The following is a 24,465-nucleotide window of genomic DNA, read 5'->3' as shown; positions in this document are numbered from 1 at the left end:
TTTGGCAAGTGGCTTAGAATATTTATTTGATTTTCAAATACTTATAAAAGTGGAGTCATGAAAATGTGAACTATTAAAGTTGTATGTACCACATACTTTAATAGCATCAGCTGTGTTTACAAGGGTGTAGATAAGACAAAATATGAGCTTACACTTATATTTTATATTTAAAATAGTTGACAATTAATACATATTTTTTTATCACAATACTTAGTATAAGGAAGCATTATGAATATAAAGCATCAACATGGGCACATGTATTAAATTTTTTGCAAATAAAATCATGATTGCCCAACTAATTTCAATTTAGTTTGAAAGTTTATTTGCTTCTTGAAATTATACTATGTATGTTTTTTAAACATGTATGTATATCAAAAATTTGCATGAAAGATGTATTAGTCTCAAATTTCTTTGATTCTATATCAAATACAAGCTTGTATTTTTAGCTCACCTGAGCACAACGTGCTCATGATGAGCTTTTGTGATCGCATTTTGTCCGTTGTCCGTTGTGCAGCGTCAACATTTGCCTTGTTAACTCTCTAGAGTCCACATTTATTGTCCAATCTTAATGAAATTTGGTCAGAAGATTGGTTTCAATGATATCTTAGATGAGTTACAAAATGGTTACGTTTGCTTGAAAAACATGGCTGCCAATATGCGGGGCATTTTTCCTTATATGGCTATATATGGCTATAGTAAAATCTTTTTAACACTCTAGAGGCCACAGTTATTGTCTGATCTCCATAAAACTTGGTCAGAAGATTCATCCCAATAATATCTTGGATGAGTTCGAAAATGATGCCGGTTGGTTGAAAAACATGGTCGCCAGGGGGCGGGGCATTTTTCCTTATATGGCTATAGTAAAACCTTGTTAACACTCTAGAGGCCATATTTATTTTCCGATCTTCATGAAACTTGGTCAGAAGATTTGTCTTACTGACATCTTGGATGAGATAAAAAATGGTAATCTTTGCTTGAAAAACATGGCTGCCAAGGGGCGGGGCCTTTTAACTTATATGGCTATATATGGCTAAAGTAAAATCTTGTTAACACTCTAGAGGCCACATTTATTGTCCAATCTTCATGAAACTTGGTCAGAAGATTCATCCCAATAATATCTTGGACTTTTTCGAAAATGATGCGGGTTGGTTGAAAAACATTGCCGCCAGGGGCAGGGCATTTTTCCTTATATGGCTTTAGTAAAAACTTGTTAACACTCTAGAGGCCACATTTATTGTCCAATCTTGATGAAATATGGTCAGAAGATTTGTCCAAATGATATCTTGGACGAGTTTGAAAATGGTTACGTTTGCTTGAAAAACATGGCCACCAACGGGCGGGGCATTTTTCCTTATATGGCTATATAAGGCTATAGTAAAATCTTGTTTACACTCTAAAGGCCAAATTTATAGTCCAATCTTCATGAAACTCAGTCAGAAGATTCATCCCAGTAATATCTTGGACAAGTTTAAAAATGATGCCGGTTGGTTTAAAAACATGGCCACCACGGGGGCGGGGCTATTTTCCTTATATGGCTATAGTTAAACCTTGTTAACACTCTAGAGGTCACATTTATTTTCGATCATCATGAAACTTGGTCAGGAGATTTGTCCCAATGATATCTTGGATTAGTTCGAAAATGGTTTTGGTTGCAAGCCACCAGGGGCGGGGCATTTTTCATTATATGGCTTTATATGGCTATAGTAAAACCTTGTTAACACTCTATAGGCCACATTAATTGTCCAATCTTCATGACATTTGGTCAGAAGATTGGTCTCAATGATATCTTGGATGAGTTTGAAAATAATTATGTTTGCTTGAAAAAATGACTTCCAAGGGGCGGGGCGTTTTTCATTATATGGCTATAGTAAAATCTTGTTAAAACTCTAGAGGCCACATTTACTCTCCGATCTTCATGAAACTTGGTCAGAAGATTCATCCCGAAAATATCTTGAAAGAGTTCAAAAATGATGTCGGTTGGTTGTAAAACATGGCTGCCAGGGGGCGGGGCATTTTTCCTTATATGGCTTTAGTAAAACCTTGTTAACACTCTAGAGGCCACATTTATTTTCCGATCTTCGTGAAACTTGGTCAGAAGATTTGTCCCAATAATATCTTGTTATCTCAGGTGAGGGACTTTGGGCCTTTCAGGCCCTCTTGTTTAAAAACAAATATTTATTTTTTTGATGCTACATCAAATGAAGTTTTATGTTCAACAATTTTTATAAAGCTTTGAACATTCAAATTTATAAAACCCTAATACACATTTAAGAGCAGCTCTTTTTTCTTTGCTTAACATTTCTATATAAGTTACATTTTATGATGAACATGTTCTAGAGAAACTAGTTTTGAGCTCACACCTCAAAATGATAATTATTGTATGTAAGTTCAATCGTGTATAATACTCAGTATACATTCCACCAGGTTTCAGTCACGATGACGACAGGGAGACCGACCTTGATGCCCAGCGGGTCCTACCTCTATCCCGCCTGCGAGGGAGCCCAATGGTGCATGCCCGCCTCCAGGCCTCTGGGGACTCCACCATCCCAACCCATCAGGCCCCTCACCCCTCCCCTCCGGTCAACCCTGTGGCCCCTATGGTGTACAAGCCCCACATAAATCTGGAAGATGCTGTCAAGTGGCCCATGGAGTTGCCCGGCAAACTGGATGTCAGAAAAATGGATGTGTTTGAAGGTTTGTGTTGGACAGGTCTTCTTTCTTTTTTTTTAAGCTTATCTATTTAAAAAAAAAAAATTATGAGGTATTGTCATCACCTTGGCGACGGCGTCTGCGTCGGTGTCTGGTTAAGTTTTGCGTTTAGGTCCATTTTTCTCATAAAGTATCAATGCTTTTGCATTCAAACTTGGTACACTTACTTACTATTATGAGGGGACTTGGCAGGCAAAGTTAGATAACTCTGGCGTGCATTTTGACAGAATTATGTGCCCTTTTTATACTTAGAAAATTGAAAATTTTGGTTATGTTTTGTGTTTTAATCCATTTTATTCCTTAAGTATCAAAGCTATTGCTTTCATACATGCAACACTTACTAATTATCATAAGGGGACTGTGCAGGCAAAGTTATGTAACTCTGACTGGCATTTTGACAGAATTATGTGCCCTTTTTATACTTAGAAAATTGAAAATTTGGTTAAGTTTTGTGTTTAGGTCCACTTTATTCCTAAAGTATCAAAGCTATTGCTTTCATACTTGCAACACTTACTAACTATCATAAAGGGACTGTGCAGGCAAAGTTATGTAACTCTGACTGGCATTTTGACAGAATTATGGGCCCTTTTTATACTTAGAAAATTGAAAATTTGGTGAAGTTTTGTGTTTAGGTCCACTTTATTCCTAAAGTATCAAAGCTATTGCTTTCATACTTGCAACACTTACTAACTATCATAAAGGGACTGTGCAGGCAAAGTTATGTAACTCTGACTGGCATTTTGACAGAATTATGGGCCCTTTATACTTAGAAAATTGAAAATTTGGTTAAGTTTTGTGTTCTGGTCCACTTTACACCTAAAGTATCATAGATATTGCTTTCATGCTTGGAACATTCGCAAACTATCATAAGGGGACAGTAAAGGACAAGTTTCATAACTCTGGTTGTCATTTTTACGGAATTATGGCCCTTTTAAGACTTAGTAACTTTGAATATATGGTAAAGTTTTGTGTTTAGATCCACTTTACTTCTAAAGTATCAAGGCTATTGCTTTCAAACTTCAAATACTTTCATGCTATCATGAGGGTACTGTACCTGGCAAGTTGAATTTTACCTTGACCTTTGAATGACCTTGACTCTCAAGGTCAAATTATTAAGTTTTGCTAAAATTGCCATAACTTCTTTATTTATGATTAGATTTGATTGATACTTTGACAAAACAACTCTTACCTGACATACCACTATAGACTCCACCCAACCTCATTTTTTTTTAAAGATCATCTAGTAAATGACCACCACATCCTCACACTATACCCCCCCCCCCCCCCCCAGCCCCCCCCCCAATTTTTTTTTAATTTATTTATTTTTTTATTTATTTTTATAATTTTATTTTGAAATACCGTCCAACCATCCCACCCAAAAATACCCCCCCCCCCCCCCCCCAAAAATTTTTTTTTTTTTTGCATTTTTGGAAGATAATGTAATAAATGACCACACCCCCACACTATACACCCCTCTCCACTCCACCCCTCCCTCCTTTGTGATTGAAATTGAGATAGGTCCCTTCACCTTTAAAAGAAAAATAGATGAGCTGTCTGCACCCGCAAGGCAGTGCTCTTGTTTTATCACATGCCATTCTTTGTTTGTTTCCCATGTGATGCAACATTTTGCTGGACAGATTGCATGACATTTTTTTTGCTGACATGACATCAACAACCAAGTTTCTGAATTTGGGTCCTAAATGTAAAATATGGTATGAATTGGCATTTTGTATTTGCATGTGGGTAAATTATCGTCCCAGATTAGCCTTTGTAGTCCCCACAGGCTATTCAGGGACGACACTTTCCGCCTAGACTGGGTTTTTGTTAAAAAAAACACTTCATTTGAATGAAGATTTCTATAATAGTAGAAAGTGTCGTCCCTGATTAGCCTGTGAATGACACTATGCACATGCATTTAGCCCGTCTTTCCCAGAGCAAATCTTATATATTGAAACATTTATTGAAATTAGCAGTGTGAGCTTTTGTTGCTCGACTCTGATCCAACATTCAATTGAGCAGCATTTCTTTGCTTAACTATAATCTTAATCTGCCCAGCATTTTAAACATTCAAAGTTTATTTACTCTGTGGTATAATACTACAATATCCCAAATTAATAACTGAGAATGAAATCAGCTCACTTAATCAGTAATTGGATTTCAGCTTAGCAAATGTTGACAATTATTTATAATTCAACTAGGCTTGTGTATTTTAATTGTTGTTTGTAGTAAATTGCATAGCTTTTCAGTTCAACATTTTATGTATTGTTTGTAGTTATTATGCATACAGCAATGTATTAAATCACAACTCAATTATTTTAATTTATTGTAGTTTCAGCTTTTAATAACTTTAGTGCAATCAAGTTCTTACATAATTGATGATATGATATATCATGCATTTAATTGTAACATGATTGTTAAACTTTTGCTTGTGTATACTTGTTATGGATAATTAAAAAATACACCAAAAGCACATTACTGGAAATTTATTACAAATTATGATTTCAATTTTTTAGTACTCCAACTTCAATACAGTAACATTCAGTGTATGTAGTTATGTGCAAATCTCCTTAAATTGTTTATATTGTAAGCAATGTAAAGCATACAGAAACTCTTACATGATAATTTTATTATATTGTAAGTTCTTTCAAGTTCACTTGTCTTTCAGATAGCATGCCTATTTGATCTGACCCCATTAATATCCTCTCATAGTTGTATTCAAACAAATTCAGAAGTCTAATGTCACAGTAATGACCCAACATTCAATAGAGCCGCATTTCTTTTCTTTACTATAATCTAAATCTGCCCAGCATTCTAAACATTCAAAGATAAATTGTAAATTATTTAAAGTAGATTTCTCAGAAGAATTTAAAATGATTTTTTAAGTGGATAGTACTGACATTATGATATTTTTATTGACATATTTGCTGTAGCTATTTTAAATAGCCTGTTATGGATAATGAAGTCTATATGAGTTAATGGTTTGCACTTAGCTGAATTTCATAATTGTGTAAGGGAGAAAACTATTTTGCTCTGGCTATGTTACCGTAGTTGAATTATTTCCCTTTCAAGTTGTAAGCCCTGTTAATTTGTTAGCAAAGAGCTATTTTCTAAGACAGCTTAAAGTAATTTATCATTTTCCAATTTAAACATATCTCACCTCCGCTTTTGTCATCCTTCATTATTCCAACTCAATTTGTTTGCTCTAAATTCTTCAGTTTTTATCATCTTTTATTATTTTCACCTCAGCCTGTATTCTTAATTGTTCTCCAGTGTGCATCATCTTTGATACATATATTCTCAAAAGTTATATCCCAGTTTTCCTCATTTTCAATTCACACACGCATAATTTTTTCCCCCGTGTTTGCTTGACCTTTTACACATTAAATGCCATCCCAGCAGTGCTTTCCACAGGACATTTAACGGTCCCTCGCCGGAGCACTTGAATTTCAAAATCAGAGTCCGCGGGGCGCCTGAACTTTTCCAATCAGTGTATTTTTGCAGTTTCTGCAACAAGCCATTCTTAAGATCAAAGCAATGATGACTTCGCCGAAAATTTTTAAAGTCGATTTACGATCCTGTGGCAATTACGTATATCTATTTACCCAACTAAAGCCTGCCTAAAGGTGGAGCGTCATTGTAATGAACAATCAATATTTACCAATCAGTTTTTTTATTTATTCAAAATCGGGTATGGTAATTGACCTCATTCCCAATGGAAAAAAGTATATATTTTTCCTGAATGGGAGCTTAAAATTCCAAATGGAAGGTTTCCAAATAAAATTATTTTTATGTCTTCCACTATAGTAGTGGGGAACATATTGTTTTTTCCCTGTCTGTTGGTTGGTCTGTTAGCGCCAACTTTAACATTTTGCAATAACTTTTGCTATATTGAATATAGCAACTTGATATTTGGCATGCATGTGTATCTCATGGAGCTGCACATTTTGAGTGGTGAAAGGTCAAGGTCATCCTTCAAGGTCAGAGGTCAAATATATGTGGCCAAAATCGCTCATTTTATGAATACTTTTGCAATATTGAAGATAGCAACTTGATATTTGGCATGCATGTGTATCTCATGGAGCTGCACATTTTGAGTGGTGAAAGGTCAAGGTCAAGGTCATCCTTCAAGGTCAGAGGTCAAATATATGTGGCCCAAATCGCTTATTTTATGAATACTTTTGAAATATTGAAGATAGCAACTTGATATTTGGCATGCATGTGTATATCATGGAGCTGCACAATTTGAGTGGTGAAAGGTCAAGGTCAAGGTCATCCTTCAAGGTCAGAGGTCAAATATATGTGGCCCAAATTGCTTATTTTATGAATACTTTTGCAATATTGAAGATAGCAACTTGATATTTGGCATGCATGTGTATCTCATGGAGCTGCACATTTTGAGTGGTGAAAGGTCAAGGTCATCCTTCACGGTCAAATATATGGGTCAAAATTGCTCATGTTATGTCACTTCTGCAATATTGAAGTTAGCAATTTTATATTTGAAATGCATGTGTACACATTCACTCATGTCCACCCCTCTGCAATGCAGGCCAGATGCTCCTCAACTGGCTGTCAGGCAGTATCGACAAGGCCCACTACCTGCGACTGGTCATGACGCAGCACGACATCAATGTGATCGTGTGTCAGGTGTGCACCTGCCTCATCGCCGCAGGAATTATGAGGCAGATTGAGGCCAAGGAACAGGAGCATGTGTTCAAGGTAACACAGCACTAGTTCTCTTGATCTTGATGACAGAAAGCTAGAAGAAACACACCTGAAACATAAAAAGCTTCTGTATTGATTACATGCTACATAACAAGCTTTTTTTTATTATGTAAGACCTAAATTTGCTTGTCGTTGTGGTAAAAGTACTTCATTTGCATCTTTTTATGGTAAAAGTACTGAGTCTGTCTGTATTTATGGTTAAGGTAAAAAATCGGCCTGTCTGTATGGTATAAGTTCTAAATATCTTTATGGTTAAAGTACTAAATATGCATGTCTTTATTTAGAAGTACTATCAATAATCTCCATGTCTTCATGGTAAAGTACTAAATCTGCATGTCTTCATGGTAAAGTACTAAATCTCAATGTCTTTATGGTAATGTACTAAATCTCCATGTGTTCATGGTAAAGTACTAAAGCTCCATGTCTTCATGGTAAAGTACTAAATCTTTATGTCTTCATGGCAAAAGAAAACATTTTGGGGGTTTTGCAGACCAACATTTTCTAAAATTTTAAGCTTCAAATGTTAATGTCTTTCAGAAGATATCCAACAAAAAATGGTTTTGGTCGTCTAACTAATGAATAAATAGTTTGCTATAAATAATTCCCTACTAGACTTATCAAATTCCTCAACTCAGTAGCGTTTGAATGCACTATGGTAAATTAGCCTAAATAAACTATGGTACTTTTAAAAGGTCAGTCTCTAAAAAGCTGTTTAATGTGTGGGTTATCTGTTATAGGTTTAATTAAAATTCTTTTCAGTAGTGTAAACTACTATAATTCATCATCACTAGAAGACATGAGAGAACTGCATAATTTGATGTGATATTTACTCTGGCTTAAATAATGGTGTAGACAGCTTCTTCCTGTTTGTTTAATATAATGTGCATAATTGCAATACATTTGAGCCGGTATAATATTTGTACCATGGTTTAAGTAAATATAAGAGATGTGTTCTGAGAATTGTAGACTTTACAAAGGTAAAAAAATACTTAACAAAAAAGCAACAAAGAAAAGACTTTTATGTTTAATTATGAAGTGGTTTAGTTTTAAACTGTATTTGTTATGCAAGTGTGTAATAACCACAATAATTAAAGTCTTGTCCATATATTATGATTTATAAAGAATGGTATGCGTACAAATTATAATTCACATCTTCAATTAAGCTGTCAGTATTTTAAACAGGATTAACAGTTTACTTTCAGCCCACTATTTCATTATATTGACCACTCATGTTGCTGCCCACTAAAACTCTGATGTCGTATGGCACAATACTAACCTTTGCTAGTGCCAATAAGTGGTGGTCTGTTATGAAACATGTGCGTATATTTAGATGGCAGTGGTCCAATAGGCCAAAAGAGGATTATATGGTCACAAAAGACATGTTGACTTAAAGACATAAGAAGTATTTTGTCACCGCACACCCACTGATTTCTGTCAGGCTATTTTTCATCAGTCAAGCATTTTAATTCCTTCATTTAGCAAAAGATTAGTGGTTGAAGTATAACTTTGTACAAATGCATATGAAACATAGTACTTCCTTACCAGAAAGCATTGAGTATCATGGGGGCTTTTTTGGCTCTGGTATTGATAGATTAGTTTGGTTGATACTATGAAGGCTGATTTGGAATTTAACAACTACAACAAATACAGCTACACTACGCGACCCGTGATTTTTGCCTAATTTGCGAAGTCAAGGCGGGCATTTTGCTTTTTGGGTGGAAAATCACCGCGATTTCACATGACTCGTCACTCCGACGTCGCGCCAGAGCAAGATAATCTTCGCGCTAAATCCCCTCAATGTTGTGGTGATTCGCCGCAATTCGCCGTGATCGCAGTGACAACGATGACTCGCCAATTCATGCATAGAAACCGAATCGTATCGATAACTTTATACATGTACATAACGCTTCTAATTATCACAATTATCCGATAATCCAACATCAAAAAAATAATCTTGAACATTTATGTCGGTAAATATGTTTGAGAATTTCATTAAAACAACCATATGACTACGCCATTTTTCAGAAGTGTAAAGAGTACAGCGCATAATGTGGGACACAGCTTTCATTGGACGAGCGTATTTAAATTTAGATTGATACAATACGATCTTACAATAAAACGTTTTATTGCGTCATACGCCTTCATGTAAAAAACGTTTTCCTTCTGGAAATTGTGCTATTAATGCATAATATTATCAAAACATTTTTTTCACTCGTAAAGCGTTGTAACAAATTAATATACAATTCAAAACAAATATACCATAAGTATAAATGTTCCGTTAAATTCCCAAATGAGAATAAAAATTTTTAATCCGAAACACACTTCCGATGTTTTAATGTTAACACGACGTTTACAAATGCTTTCAATATAGTCATTATATATATTTCCAGACAAAAGAGCGCGAAAATTATGCGGCAATGTACAAGGTCAAGGTATACGAGTGTGCAAGTATTGATTTTTTATACAAACTGCGTAGTGCAGAGAACATTGAATTCTGTTGATTTCGGTTAAATGTTTCTTTGGTATTTTTAAAACAGTTATATCGCCAACAATTTGATATTTCTTTTAAAGTCAATTCAAATCAAACACGCCGTATCCGTATCGTTACTGATAGAAGTAAAACATAATACCTTGACTTGTATAGTTTTTTTGTTGTGAGAGACCATCTGAGTAAACGCCGAAAAATATATCCAAACTGTTATTTTTTGTCAATGCCCTTTGATCCATTATCACACTTAATTTGCAGCGCCATCCTGTTGTTTCTGTGATTGTCACAACTTTTCACAGTTTGAACACGTACAAAGAGTGCCAATTAGACACTTGAACAAACACTATCACCCGCTGGACAGTACACACTAAATAATCAAATGTTGAGGGTTTTTTGTTTTTGGCGTGAAAACCCAGAGAAATGCATGTACATTATACATCATCATAAATTTATTGAACTCTGCGAACGCTAAGTGCTACGTTGATATACTCGTGTTTTTTTTTTCCAGCAAAACAAACACAATGTTTAACGGCTTTAATATATAGGCAATGATGTAATAACAAAACATTATTTACCACGATGTCATAATAACATGTACTTAAAAATAGAACAGTAATGTATTTCCGATTTCCGGCTTATCAAGCATTGTGAATGTATGTACAACGCTCGGAAAGTAACGCGAGTAACACGAGTTATCTGCATTGGAGCCTGAAACAGAAAATAAATGAGTATAGCATATTTTAGTCCAAATAATTAGATGTAATCTACCGTTTACATTTAACCTTTAAATGAAAGTGTAACTTAAACAATTTCCCGTGTCGTAAGGCGCGAATATTTTGCTAAAAACTGTGAACAAAAGGGCTACACGTTATAATTCTTAATGAAATGCAAAAATAAGTATTAACATAATTAATAACGTCAATTAACACACACGGTAAGATCAAAGTTTAAATGGAAAACTTATATCATATGTCTCGTAAATTACCAAATTATTAGTTTCGTCGAAATCAAATACCATGTATAGAGAAACAAGGTATTTATAACCGACCAATGACGAAACACTATGCAACTTTCAATTTACACAGTGCTACGCTACATGTATATTGCAACAATATGGAATTTGAACAGTGGTAGTGTATTCGGGCCTGGAATATAATTGATTGTAAGTTTTAATAAACATTCTGCTAATGCAATTAGTTAAAAAATGTTTACATGTTATGTTAAATAATTATTGCATGATCATTCTTCTGCGCTGTTATATTAATCTGGAGCCGTTAAAGCTTCCGACATTACTTCATCACGTTCATGTCGGAACGGGAGTATTTTAGCTAATACGCCCATTGCATACAACAACAACAAAAGCTTTATTATTGCAATGTATAATGTAAGTGTATACATTTATGTTACATGTACATGTAATGTAGTGTAACCCTTAATGTAAATCCCTTAAAAAGGTGAACCACGGCGGTTCGCGATGATTTGCGGTGATTCGCGCTGATTGCATAACAGCGAGATACATCGCGCGACGGTCGCCGAGACATCACCCAAATTTTCTTGTCGCTCGGAATCACCACAATTTGTCACGTTGCATTGATTGCGGTGATGCGAGAATCGCGGCAAAAATCACGGGTCGCGAAGTGTAACAAGATTGACCATTTTGTGCAAGTCAGTCCTAATTCTTATATGAACTGCATCATGCAAAAAAGGGTCTTCTTCCATAAGCAGCCAGCAAAGCTCCAGCTCAGCCTGCGCATCTGTGCAGTCTTGTCAGGAGCTACCATGGCCATTTATGAGACCATGCCAACTTTAGTGACTGTATAGCAAACAGAAAGCTTCTGACTAGACTGCCCAATATTGCTGTCTGGTCTATAACTACGCTGACTGTAGTGCTGCAGCGAATCCAAAATTTCAATCGGATTCGAATTGGAATCCAAAGGCTCGGATATTGAATATCTGTTCGAATCCTAATTTGAAAGTAAAAATACACAAAATAAATGATTATTTGAATAATTTATATTGCGATAACCAAAATTATGCTTTGAAACACCAGAACTTATATATTTCTTATGAAAAAAATAAAAAACTTCTATTATTATTATTATAAACTTTAATACTCCAAACAGAGAACAAGAATCAAGTGACAGTTTAAGAAAATAAGAAGCCTCAAAAACCCTTTAAATGTGTCTTGTTCTGTGAAAATTAGGCAAAATGCATGTGGGTTAAGTGTTGTCCCAGATAAGCCTGTGCAGTCCGCACAGGCTTATCAGGAACGACACTTTACGCTTTAATGGTATTTTTTTCGTTAAAATGAAGTCCCTTTTAAGTTTTAACAGAAAATCTAGTTTAAGCGGAGAGTGTCATTCATGATAAGCCTGTGCGGACTGCACTGGCTTATCTGGGACGACACTTAACGCACATGCATTATGCCCAGTTTTCTCAGAACTAGACACAAATAAACAAAAATTCAGCAATATGACTAGATTAAAGTTGAACATTGTTAACCAATTCTTGCATCAAAATTAAAACTATACAAAATACTGAAAGTAAACACATATTAAATCTAAGTGTTAAGATTGTCACATCAATAAACTGAAGTTGTTACAAAGTCATTCTGTCCCCCCGGGTGCTTTTGAAGCACTCAAAGTTGGTTTAGCTTTAACCTTTTCAACTTTAAGGTTCTTCTTAAGGAAGACAAGTTTATCAACATTTTCTGGCAACAGACAAGCCCTTTGGGCCCATACAAGGTCTCCTGTAGTAGAAAATACTCTTTCACTAGCCACAGATGTTCCTTGGATGATCAAGTATGAACAGGCAACTCTAGCTAGAATAGGATATTTGTCAGACCTTTCCCCCCACCAGTCTATTGGATTCATTTCCATTTTCGCCCTTGGTTCTTTTGGATAACAGTTCAGCTCTTATTCAACTTTATCAGCAGCAGAAGACTCTTCTTTAGTAATGAACACATCAAACAAACTTCATGGGCACTATTTGCCTCTGGGGTGTCTTCAACAACAATAGCTGGCTCTTGCTCCTTGTAGTTGTTGTCGTCATCAGATTGTTCCTCATTATTCAGGATGTTCAACTGAGGGGGCTGGTCACTGTCATCAGCTGTGGCCTTAGCTTCCTCCTGTGTGACAGCTGTTTGTCTCATCTGAAAGAGAAAAATTAAAAAAATTAGAACAAATTTTACCTTCTGATGATTTTATGCCACATAATCCTTTTGTGCTAATGTGTAAATCTGTTATCTCTGTGATACCTATGTTTTCTATCAAAAGCTCTAATTTCTCATTAGTTGAATCTATATAAAATTATTACATACATTTCCTTATTACATAAGTTGTGTTTTAATGAATTAATATTTTATTTCTTTTTCAGCTTTTATATGTTTGTTGAACTATTTTCCTATGTAATACAAAGTCGGTTGTTAAAAGCTTTAACCAGCCTATGTTTATTGTTGAAAGTCTTGCCAACACAAACATATTGAATTGAATTGGTTTTGAGCTTTACCTAGTAAAATAAAATAAGTTTATTCCCTTACAATATTAACCTGATCCATGACCCTTAAGAATAAAATTTCATGATAAAGTGACTGTGTTTGAGTAAGCTATTTTTTTAAGATCTTATAAAATAATGAAATATTTTCTGTACTATATTTCATAATTCCAGTAAATTTAAACAGATTTTAAACAAATACACTCTGCTTTTTTATTTTCATAAATGAAGGGATCAGGTTAATACTGTAAGGCAATATTATAGGAATTTACAAATGATATAGTAAATTATAAATACAAAGGAAGATTACCAATCCCATCTGAAGAGCAATAGTAGACATTCTGTTTTTGATGGCTGCCCGAGCATCAGTTCTGTTCTGATCAGTGATGAACTGGATGTCCCTGAATCTTTGGTCAACAAGGCTGCACTCTACCAGAAATGGTTCTATGTCATTGTACCTTAAAATAATAACATTAATTTAAATCATTTGTGAATTTATAAAAAAATGCTGAAAACTATGTCATGGTTCTAAAATAAGACGCTTTAATATGTAATACTAGTTATAATCAGATAAATTTTCGACCTTATCACTACAATGTTTGGAAAGTAAACAATTCAGTCATTTGCTTGATTCAGAAATATTGAGCGCTCAAACTGTGCAGTGAAACACACTGCCTTCATTTCAAAGGATTTAAAAACTAAGTCAAGTTAAAAATTACCGTGATTGCAGATCTCCAAGCATGGCAGCCTTGACTCTTGAGATGATTTCACTGTCCAAATCATTCGCTGTCACATGCAGAGTCAGCAGATTCTTGTAGTTGAATATAAGAGAGACTGTCGGATACTTCTCACCACACAGAGCTGTTGTACAGTAGCTGTCTTGAATGGCTCAAGGAGCTAAATGATAAAATTAATTGTTGAGAAATAAAAATAGGAAAAGTTAAAATATACCTTGTTGGCAGTCTTTTTGGTAGGATAATAATAATGTTATTAATTTATTTTCATTTTTAATAATAATAAAACTCTTAATAAAAAATACTAGTAATCAAATTGGCAAATAGAAGCACGCTGATAAAGTACTTAGGCATTCATACATGTATATCAAATATATAACTTTAAAAAAAGTTCATGAATACCTTAATCAGCTGATCTATCAACTCCCCATCATCTTAAGTGAGCGGGCGTTCCTTGATTCTCAGGTCACGCAATTTCATAGTGGCATCCACAGCAGTTCTCTGGCCAGCGAATCTATAATATGACAAAAAATGTAAATTAAAAGAACTTCAAGGCGAGAACAACTCTTCACAAGTTCAGGAACCATCAAGAAACTTCTTCTCAACTATTTCAATTATTTTCTTGTAACTAAATACAATCAAAATATGTGAACCATATAAATTTCCAGTCAGTTGTCGCCACTATAACTCTTAAATACTAAAATTCATGTTTTATTTGATAGAAAAAGTAAAACAAAGCAAACCAAAGTGCTTCCTGACAGACATTTAGGTTAAATATAAAATTCATTTTATAAAAATCTGAAGAACATGAGTAAATAACTAAATATTATGTACTTTTTGTAGTATTTGATAACTAATACTCATTTTTGTGATTTACCTTGATATCATTTTAAGATTTTATCATCTTGCCTACCTTTCTAACATGTCAAAGGTGCTATTCCATGGTGTGTCGACATCTTGAATGAGCCGGAGGGGCTTCATTCCGAGGGCTGTTGCTGTAGCAGCAAGGTGTGCTGCTGCGGTACTGCTGCGATGGAAGAATCCTACAATCCGCCTTACTTTTTTCAGAGTCCCTTGTGAACTGTCAAATTAAGGACATGCGCAAGAAAACGCACATGCTGCAAACCACACATTTGTACTGCATTAATAATTTTGGCTGCATTGTCTGTTGTGATGGCAGACTTTTGACCATTTTTCACTAGGTTCCACTCTACTTTAGCTGAGTTAAGAAAAGCACTCAAGTTTTCAGCTGTGTGACTAACATCCAGGTGTCTTGTTCGCAGAACAAAACTTTTCATTTCATAATCTTTTGAAACTGTATGGGCAGTTATTGTGACATAGCTTTGTGTAGCTCGGCTAGTCCAACCGTCAGTAGTTAAGCTAACTGTTCTGCATCCTGGATTTCAGCCATCACTTCTTGTCTCACTTCACTGTACAAGTTAGGAATCATGGTTTCTGCAAAGTATGTCCTGCTAGGAATAGGGTATTTTGGGTTGATACATGCAATCATATGAAAAAATCCAGGGTCGTCAACAATACTAAATGGCCTCAAGTCTTTTGCCATGAAAACAGCTATGGCTTGCGAAATCTTGCGAAGATCCCAGATTTAACACTGTACTGCTCAGTAGTAGAAGCAAGTCTAACAACATCTGTTATTTTCATTTGTGTTTTTATGTCCCCCACTATAGTAGTGGGGGACATATTGTTTTTGCCCTGTCGGCTGGTTGGTTGGTTGGTTGGTCTGTCTGTTTGCGCCAACTTTAACATTTTGCAATAACTTTTGCTATATTGAAGATAGCAACTTCATATTTGGCATGCATGTGTATCTCATGAAGCTGCACATTTTGAGTGGTGAAAGGTCAAGGTCAAGGTCATCCTTCAAGGTCAGAGGTCAAATATAGGTGGCCAAAATTGCTCATTTTATGAATACTTTTGCAATATTGAAGATAGCAACTTGATATTTGGCATGCATGTGTATCTCATGGAGCTGCACATTTTGAGTGGTGCAAGGTCAAGGTCAAGGTCATCCTTCAAGGTCAGAGGTCAAATATATGTGGCCCAAATCGCTTATTTTATAAATACTTTTGCAATATTGAAGATAGCAACTTGATATTTGGCATGCATGTGTATCTCATGGAGCTGCACATTTTGAGTGGTGAAAGGTCAAGGTCATCCTTCACAATGTCAAGGTCATCCTACAAGGTCAAACATCATATAGGGGGACATTGTGTTTCACAAACACATCTTGTTGCCTATATAACTTCGGTATCCAAGTATGTTAACCCATCACTCAATACTGCAGTAGAAAACCAGAGCTACATTTATATTGACATGTAACTCTAGGACTTTATGTAATAGCATTATATCTGTTTTTTTCCATACAATAACATTAATTGACTATCCATGGCATAGTTTGTCATTTGTCATCACATGAATGCAGATGTGTCTTATTTCAATCAATTCAGTATGTGTGTTTCAGTGTAATTCAGTTGAATAATACATCATTTTCTTATCAGAAGAGCAATTTTAGAGTGTTTTACCCTAGTGAGTACTTTCATAACAAATAAATAGGTTAGTGCACAACTGCAAACATCATATAAGATTAAAAGGTCTTCCTTTGGAGGTAACATAATCACAGTTTATTCACATTCAAATGCATGTTTTTGTAAGAATTAATTATGACAGTGATAACTCTTGGTATTTTTCATTCATTCAAAGTTATTGCTGAAATTAATGTGCCTGTCATAACTGTTGGTTAGTAATTATTGCTTTGTCCTTCTCTTTAAAAGAATTCAATGGAACATTTATTGTAAAGATGGTATGGATAAAATTGCTGAGCGCATAGTGTTATGTTTTTATGCCCTCCTTTGTTGATGGCTGCATGTCACACTGTGTCTGAACTGTATCTTTGTCAGTCATCATGCAATTAAAAATAACTTACCAGAAATGAACCCCATGAGACGGTGTGTCGCATAAACATGCAGCCCCCATCTCTTAGGCTCATATTATGGTCACACTTGGAGGTCAAAGGTCAAATTTAGCCAAGAAAATCAGCTTTGTCATTCATCATCATTCATGTAATTTTTAAATAACCTTCCACAATAACTTTTAAGTGTTACGTGTAACATGTGTCTTCCTAGAGTTTGCAAGACTTTGAATGGAGGTTTTGTGCTGAAATTTTGCGTTCTGGTAGTCTACATCCAGACATTGCATATGATAGCATATTAATTCAAATTAAATTATTAAATTTAATGTTGAAAACGTGGTTTCAAAGCATTTTCATGTTTCTTGTTACAATATTGCACATGAATTGCATGAAAACAATGAATGGCATTCAGGGCTAGTAACTAATATTTGACAACAGTTGCTACCTTCATTCTTTCAATACTTCTTTTTTTCGAAGACATAACAGTTTCCTTAGAAAATCTTAATTAAAATCAGCTATTTTGGGGCCATAGACTCATTGGCTCCTTCTAATTAACATCCCTAGCAATGCTTGTTTTCCCTTCCTTGCAGACTGACTGCATGTACTACTGGACCCACACTCAGACTAGCGCCCAGTCGCCAGTCCACGATGTGAGCAAGATGACGCCCATGTGGCCCCCCACCCAGGATCAGGCGGCAGAGACCAAGCCCGGGCTCAAGTACACTGAAGCAGGTAGGCAACGCTTGGGAATCAAAATAATTGGGCCATACTCTGTGATACAGGGGTTTAATGCATGTGCGTAAACTTTCATCCCAGATTAGCCTGTGCAGTCCACACAGGCTTATCTGGGACGACACTTTCCACTCTTATGATATTTTTCATTTAAAGAAAGGTTCTTTTTGGCAAAATCTAGTTAAGGCGGAAAGTGTCATCTCTGATTGGCCTGTGCGGACTGCACAGGCTAATCTGGGACAACACTTTAAACACATGCATTAAACCCCTTTTAACAGAGCGTGGCTCAAGTATTGTTTTCTGTGAAGAGGCCTTGTTATATGTACCTAACTTAGGAGGTTCCTCATTGTAAACAATAGTTTCAAGTTTTGTCAACATTATGTTTACTTATTGTGAAACAACATATTAATGTGACGGAAGGATGGGCCATTAAATGATTACTAATGTGAATGTAAATGTTTTTCCAAGAAAAAATATTATACATATTGATATGAGTAATGTATAACAAAACTAATTTATTCAGCTAAGTATATTGATGGTTGCGTGCAAAATAGTTAACGCTTCACAATGAACAAATTATGCCCAATAAGTTCTTTATGTGTTGTACATTATCAATATCATTCATGTGCATGAAATGAGAAGCTTTCACATTGTAAAACTGATCATGGGAAATAGTGTGTGCATAATTTACCTACAGTAACATATATGTTTCAGAACAAACACAATGGAGACAATGTGTTTTGTTAAATATATGTTACAGTTACATTAACTCTATGGTGTACTTGTAAGCATGTCAATCTATTCATTTTTCCCATGTCTGGTTAGCATAATAGTGTAATGATGCAAAATTTGCAGCTTACGAGTGTGACATTTAGGCAAAATATATCTGGTGGTAATATCTGTTGGGTGCATTTCTGAAATTATTCTATGTGGTTCATGTGCTGACTCACCTGTTTATGCCCCTGAATCATTATTTTCTTGTAGCAACTATTACATCATATTGTAAAGTTATTTTCGAATAAATGTAGAATGTAGTTAACCCTTTCCCAGTCAGTAGCAAAGTGAAAATGGCTATGTGCAAACAGTATAAAACCAGAGCAGCCTGCCAGTAACTTGCAGTCTGTTCAGGTTTTATGCTGTTTTCTACCCATTAGTATTTTAGTGTTGGAAATGAAGCCTTTCAAACTTGAATATATAATTTGATTTTCTAAAGGACTTTAAATGCGTGAAAGTGCGTTTCTGCGTGGTTAAGGGTTAGCCAACACAAGAATGATGCGTGTAAGGCTGTGTTTTATGAGTGAATATTTTGTTGCAATCACAGCAATTTATGGATAATTATGAAAAATGTGCTTGAAATGATATATTCTGTACTTTAAAGTGTACTCTGTGGTATTGGTAGTGTTGTTGATTTGTTTCAAAAGCATCATATAAAATTATATAATGAGGCACATCATAAGCCAAAATGTGTCATATGCCGTATGCGGGAATTGTAGTTCCAGACCAGCCTTGGCATCTGTGAGTCTCTATTTAGGATTTTAATACTGCATTAAGATGGGACATTTTTACATACATGCACAACAAAGTTACATTATATAATAGTAAATGTAACCATTTAATCAGAGGAACATGACCAGACCTGTGCATCTCAACATAGAATACCATTTTGGTGAGTTTGTCATGCATTATGACTAGTTATATAGAGACATTCTTAAATATATAGCATCGTCTATAAAGGGTTTGAATGTTATAACATGCTCAGTATTATATAGTTTATAGCCATGGAATGGTATTGAATGATGTTTTATTATATGCTTTATTAGAACCTTACTGTTTAATGCATACAGCCTGACTTGAATGATATTTTTTACAAGCGAATACATTTTATTATGCTCCCCCAAAATTTCTTTTGGGGGGAGCATATAGTCGCCGCTTCGTCTGTCCGTGTGTGTGTCTGTCTGTCCGTCCATGCACAATTTTTGTCCGGGCTATTTCTCAGCAACTACTGACCAGAATTCAATGAAACTTAATGGGAAGCTTCACTACTTGAAGAGGAGATGTGCATATTATCAGCGGGTTGATTTTTCACAGAGTTATGGCCGTTTGAAATTTTCTATAAAAACATTATTGTCCCCCCAACTACGTTTCCTTTTATCTGAATATATAGTGCAATATTGTGACAAAAAAAAACTTTGTGGAGCATCATCCGTCTCCGACGGTTTCTTGTTGTCTTGAATTTCTCTTCAACATGCACAAGGGCCTGAATAAAATTGCTAATTACTATAATTTGTTTGCATGATGTGCTAATTGTGAGAGTGCGTGTATTGGTTTGTTACTATAAAGTAACAAAATAAATTCCATTGAATGCATTTTGTATTTCTAACTTTTCCTTGTGTTCTAGATTTTGGTCAGATGTTATTTGCATGTATGTAGTTTCATGTTTTCACAATTAGCCATCATGGAATTGCATCCATATAATTGAGAAGATCAAATTTTCTATATGTATGTTTCCTTTAAAAAAAAAAGCGATTATATTATAATTTGAAGTAAATAGCATTTAAAACTTTGAATCCTTCATAATTATTTTTTAGCTCATCTATTTTTTTTTTATAAATATGTCCTATTGTCATCACCTTGGCGTCGGCGTCGGTGTCCGGTTAAGTTTTGCGTTTAGGTCCACTTTTCTCATAAAGTATCAATGCTATTGCATTCAAACTTGGTACACTTACATACTATCATGAGGGGACTGGGCAGGCAAAGTTAGATAACTCTGGCATGCATTTTGACAGTATTATATGCCCTTTTTATACTTAGAAAATTGAAAATTTTGGTTAAGTTTCGTGTTTAGGTCCATTTTATTCCTTAAGTATCAAAGCTATCGCTTTCATACTTGCAACACTTACTAACTGTCATAAGGGGACTGTGCAGGCAAAGATATGTAACTCTGACTGGCATTTTGACAGAATTATGTTCCCTTTTTATACTTAGAAAATTGAAAATTTGGTAAAGTTTTGTGTTTAGGTCCACTTTATTCCTAAAGTATCAAAGCTATTGCTTTCATACTTGCAACACTTACTAACTATCATAAGGGGACTGTGCAGGCAAAGTTATGTAACTCTGACTGACATTTTGACGGAATTATGGGCCCTTTATACTTAGAAACCCCCCAAATCCCCCCTCAATTTTTTTTTAAAAGGTCATCTAATAAATGACCACCACACCCTCACACTATACCCCCCACCCCCACCAATTTTTTTTTTAAACATTGTTAAAAAACAAAAATATTTATTTTTCTTATTTTATTTTTTAAATACCATCCAACCATCCCACCCAAGAATCCCCCCTCCCATAAAAAGAATTTTTTTTTTTGCATTTTTTTTTTGCGTTTTTGGAAGATAATGTATTAAATGACCACACCCCCACACTATACACCCCTCTCCACTCCCCCCTCCCTCCTTTGTGATTGAAATTGAGATAGTTCCCTTCACCTTTAAAAAGAAACATAGATGAGCAATCTGCACCCGCAAGGCGGTGCTCTTGTTTTCTAGCTGTTGTGGTGGAAACATTTTTAGATTCATCTGTTGTATAATTTTTATGAATTACTAATCTGTGAAAAGACTTTACTCAGTATATACTGATTATGAGGTGTGTTCAGAATACACATCAGCTTGTCTACACATGGTTACCAAACACTAAATGTCCTTACAAGTATTTCCTCCTGTATGCATGTAATACCACTCTTGCTCTGACAATAGTGTATATTTCATTTTCATACACATTTTATCAGATATGCTAATTCAACACTTACATTTTTTTGCAATCGTTTAGATTCATCATTTGACTGTTATTTGTATTTTTTGTGTACAACAGATTTGCAATGCTTTAAGGTTAACATATTTTTTCAGTCATTGCACCTTAAGTAGCTGACATATGTTGATGTTTACTTATTTCTTTATTCATTCATAAATATTTGAGCCTCAATATATGACAAATGAGGTTTAATGCTTGCGCTTTAAGTATCATCACAGATTTGCCAGTGCAGTCCACACAGGCTAATCAGGGATGACACTTTCTGTCTATACTTGATTTCTGCCAAGAAAAAAATTCTATTGAACAAAAAAATGCCATAAAAGCGAATGGTTCAAACTGTGCATGCTAATCTGGGACAACTCTTTATGCACATGCAGTGCAAACTGCACTCGCTAATCTGGGACAACTATTTACACACATGCAGCACAAACTGCATAGGCTAATCTGGGACAACTCTTTACGCACATGCAGTGCAAACTGCACAGGCTAATCTGGGACAACTCTTTACACACATGCAGTGCAAACTGCATAGGCTAATCTGGGACAACTATTTACACACATGCAGTGCAAACTGCATAGGCTAATCTGGGACAGCTATTTACACACATGCAGTGCAAACTGCACAGGCTAATCTGGGACAACTATTTACACACATGCAGTGCAAACTGCATAGGCTAATCTGGGACAACTCTTTACACACATGCAGTGCAAACTGCACAGGCTAATCTGGAACAACTCTTTACACACATGCAGTGCAAACTGCACAGGCTAATCTGGGACAACTATTTACACACATCCAGCACAAACTGCATAGGCTAATCTGGGAAAACTCTTTATGCACATGCAGTGCAAACTGCACAGGCTAATCTGCAACAACTATTTACACACATGCAGCACAAACTGCACTGGCTAATCTGGGACAACTATTTACACACATGCAGTGCAAACTGCACTGGCTAATCTGGGACAACTATTTATACACATGCAGTGCAAACTGCACTGGCTAATCTGGGACAATTCTTTACACACATGCAGTGCAAACTTCACTGGCTAATCTGGGACAACTATTTACACACATGCAGTGCAAACTTCACTGGTTAATCTGGGACAACTCTTTATGCACATGCAGTGCAAACTGCACAGGCTAATCTGCAACAACTATTTACACACATGCAGCACAAACTGCACAGGCTAATCTGGGACAACTATTTACACACATGCAGTGCAAACTTCACTGGCTAATCTGGGACAACTCTTTATGCACATGCAGTGCAAACTGCACAGGCTAATCTGCAACAACTATTTACACACATGCAGCACAAACTGCACTGGCTAATCTGGGACAACTATTTACACACATGCAGTGCAAACTGCACTGGCTAATCTGGGACAACTCTTTATGCACATGCAGTGCAAACTGCACAGGCTAATCTGGGACAACTATTTACACACATGCAGTGCAAACTGCATAGGCTAATCTGGGACAACTCTTTATGCACATGCAGTGCAAACTGCACAGGTTAATCTGCAACAACTATTTACACACATGCAGCACAAACTGCACTGGCTAATCTGGGACAACTATTTATACACATGCAGTGCAAACTGCACTGGCTAATCTGCAACAACTATTTACACACATGCAGTGCAAACTGCACTGGCTAATCTGCAACAACTATTTATACACATGCAGTGCAAACTGCACTGGCTAATGTGGGACAACTATTTACACACATGCAGTGCAACTGCACTGGCTAATGTGGGACAACTATTTACACACATGCAGTGCAACTGCACTGGCTAATGTGGGACAACTATTTACACACATGCAGTGCAAACTGCACTGGCTAATCTGGGACAACTCTTTACACACATGCAGTGCAAACTGCACAGGCTAATCTGGGACAACTCTTTACACACATGCAGTGCAAACTGCATAGGCTAATCTGGGACAACTATTTACACACATGCAGTGCAAACTGCATAGGCTAATCTGGGACAACTATTTACACACATGCAGTGCAAACTGCACAGGCTAATCTGGGACAACTATTTACACACATGCAGTGCAAACTGCATAGGCTAATCTGGGACAACTCTTTACACACATGCAGTGCAAACTGCACAGGCTAATCTGGGACAACTCTTTACACACATGCAGTGCAAACTGCACTGGCTAATGTGGGACAACTATTTACACACATGCAGTGCAAACTGTGCTGGCTAATGTGGGACAACTATTTACACACATGCAGTGCAAACTGCACTGGTTAATCTGGGACAACTCTTTACACACATGCAGTGCAAACTGCACAGGCTTATCTGGGACAACTATTTACACATGCAGTGCATACTGCACAGGCTAATCTGCAACAACTATTTACACACATGCAGTGCAAACTGCACAGGCTTATCTGGGACAACTCTTTATGCACATGCAGTGCAAACTGCACAGGCTAATCTGGGACAACTATTTACACACATGCAGCACAAACTGCACTGGCTAATGTGGGACAACTATTTACACACATGCAGCACAAACTGCATAGGCTAATGTGGGGCAACTATTTAAACACATGCAGTGAAAACTGCACTGGCTAATGTGGGACAACTATTTATGCACATGCAGTGCAAACTGCACTGACTAATGTGGGACAACTATTTACACACATGCAGTGCAAACTGCACTGGCTAATGTTGGACAACTACTTACACACATGCAGTGCAAACTGCACTGGCTAATGTGGGACAACTATTTACACACATGCAGTGCAAACTGCACTGGCTAATGTGGGACAACTATTTACACACATGCAGTGCAAGCTGCACTGGCTAATGTGGGACAACTATTTACA

General features: G+C 36.0%; 1 protein-coding gene across 3 annotated transcripts in view; it reads left to right on the top strand.

Annotated features, from left to right (window-relative positions):
* LOC127871693 (uncharacterized) overlaps positions 1-24,465 on the top strand; it is an 86,650-nt gene that overhangs the window by 17,016 nt on the left and 45,169 nt on the right. For all 3 annotated transcript variants that reach the window (XM_052414821.1, XM_052414822.1, XM_052414820.1), the window contains 3 exons: positions 2,425-2,694; positions 7,256-7,425; positions 17,662-17,803. In XM_052414821.1, coding sequence (XP_052270781.1) covers positions 2,425-2,694; positions 7,256-7,425; positions 17,662-17,803 — 582 coding nt within the window. The remainder of the gene's footprint in view (positions 1-2,424; positions 2,695-7,255; positions 7,426-17,661; positions 17,804-24,465) is intronic.

This window comes from Dreissena polymorpha, chromosome 3, assembly GCF_020536995.1.
Source record: "Dreissena polymorpha isolate Duluth1 chromosome 3, UMN_Dpol_1.0, whole genome shotgun sequence".
NCBI lineage: Eukaryota > Metazoa > Mollusca > Bivalvia > Myida > Dreissenidae > Dreissena > Dreissena polymorpha.
Note: the sequence above shows the minus strand (reverse complement) of the source record. Positions and strands in the feature narration are given on the sequence as shown.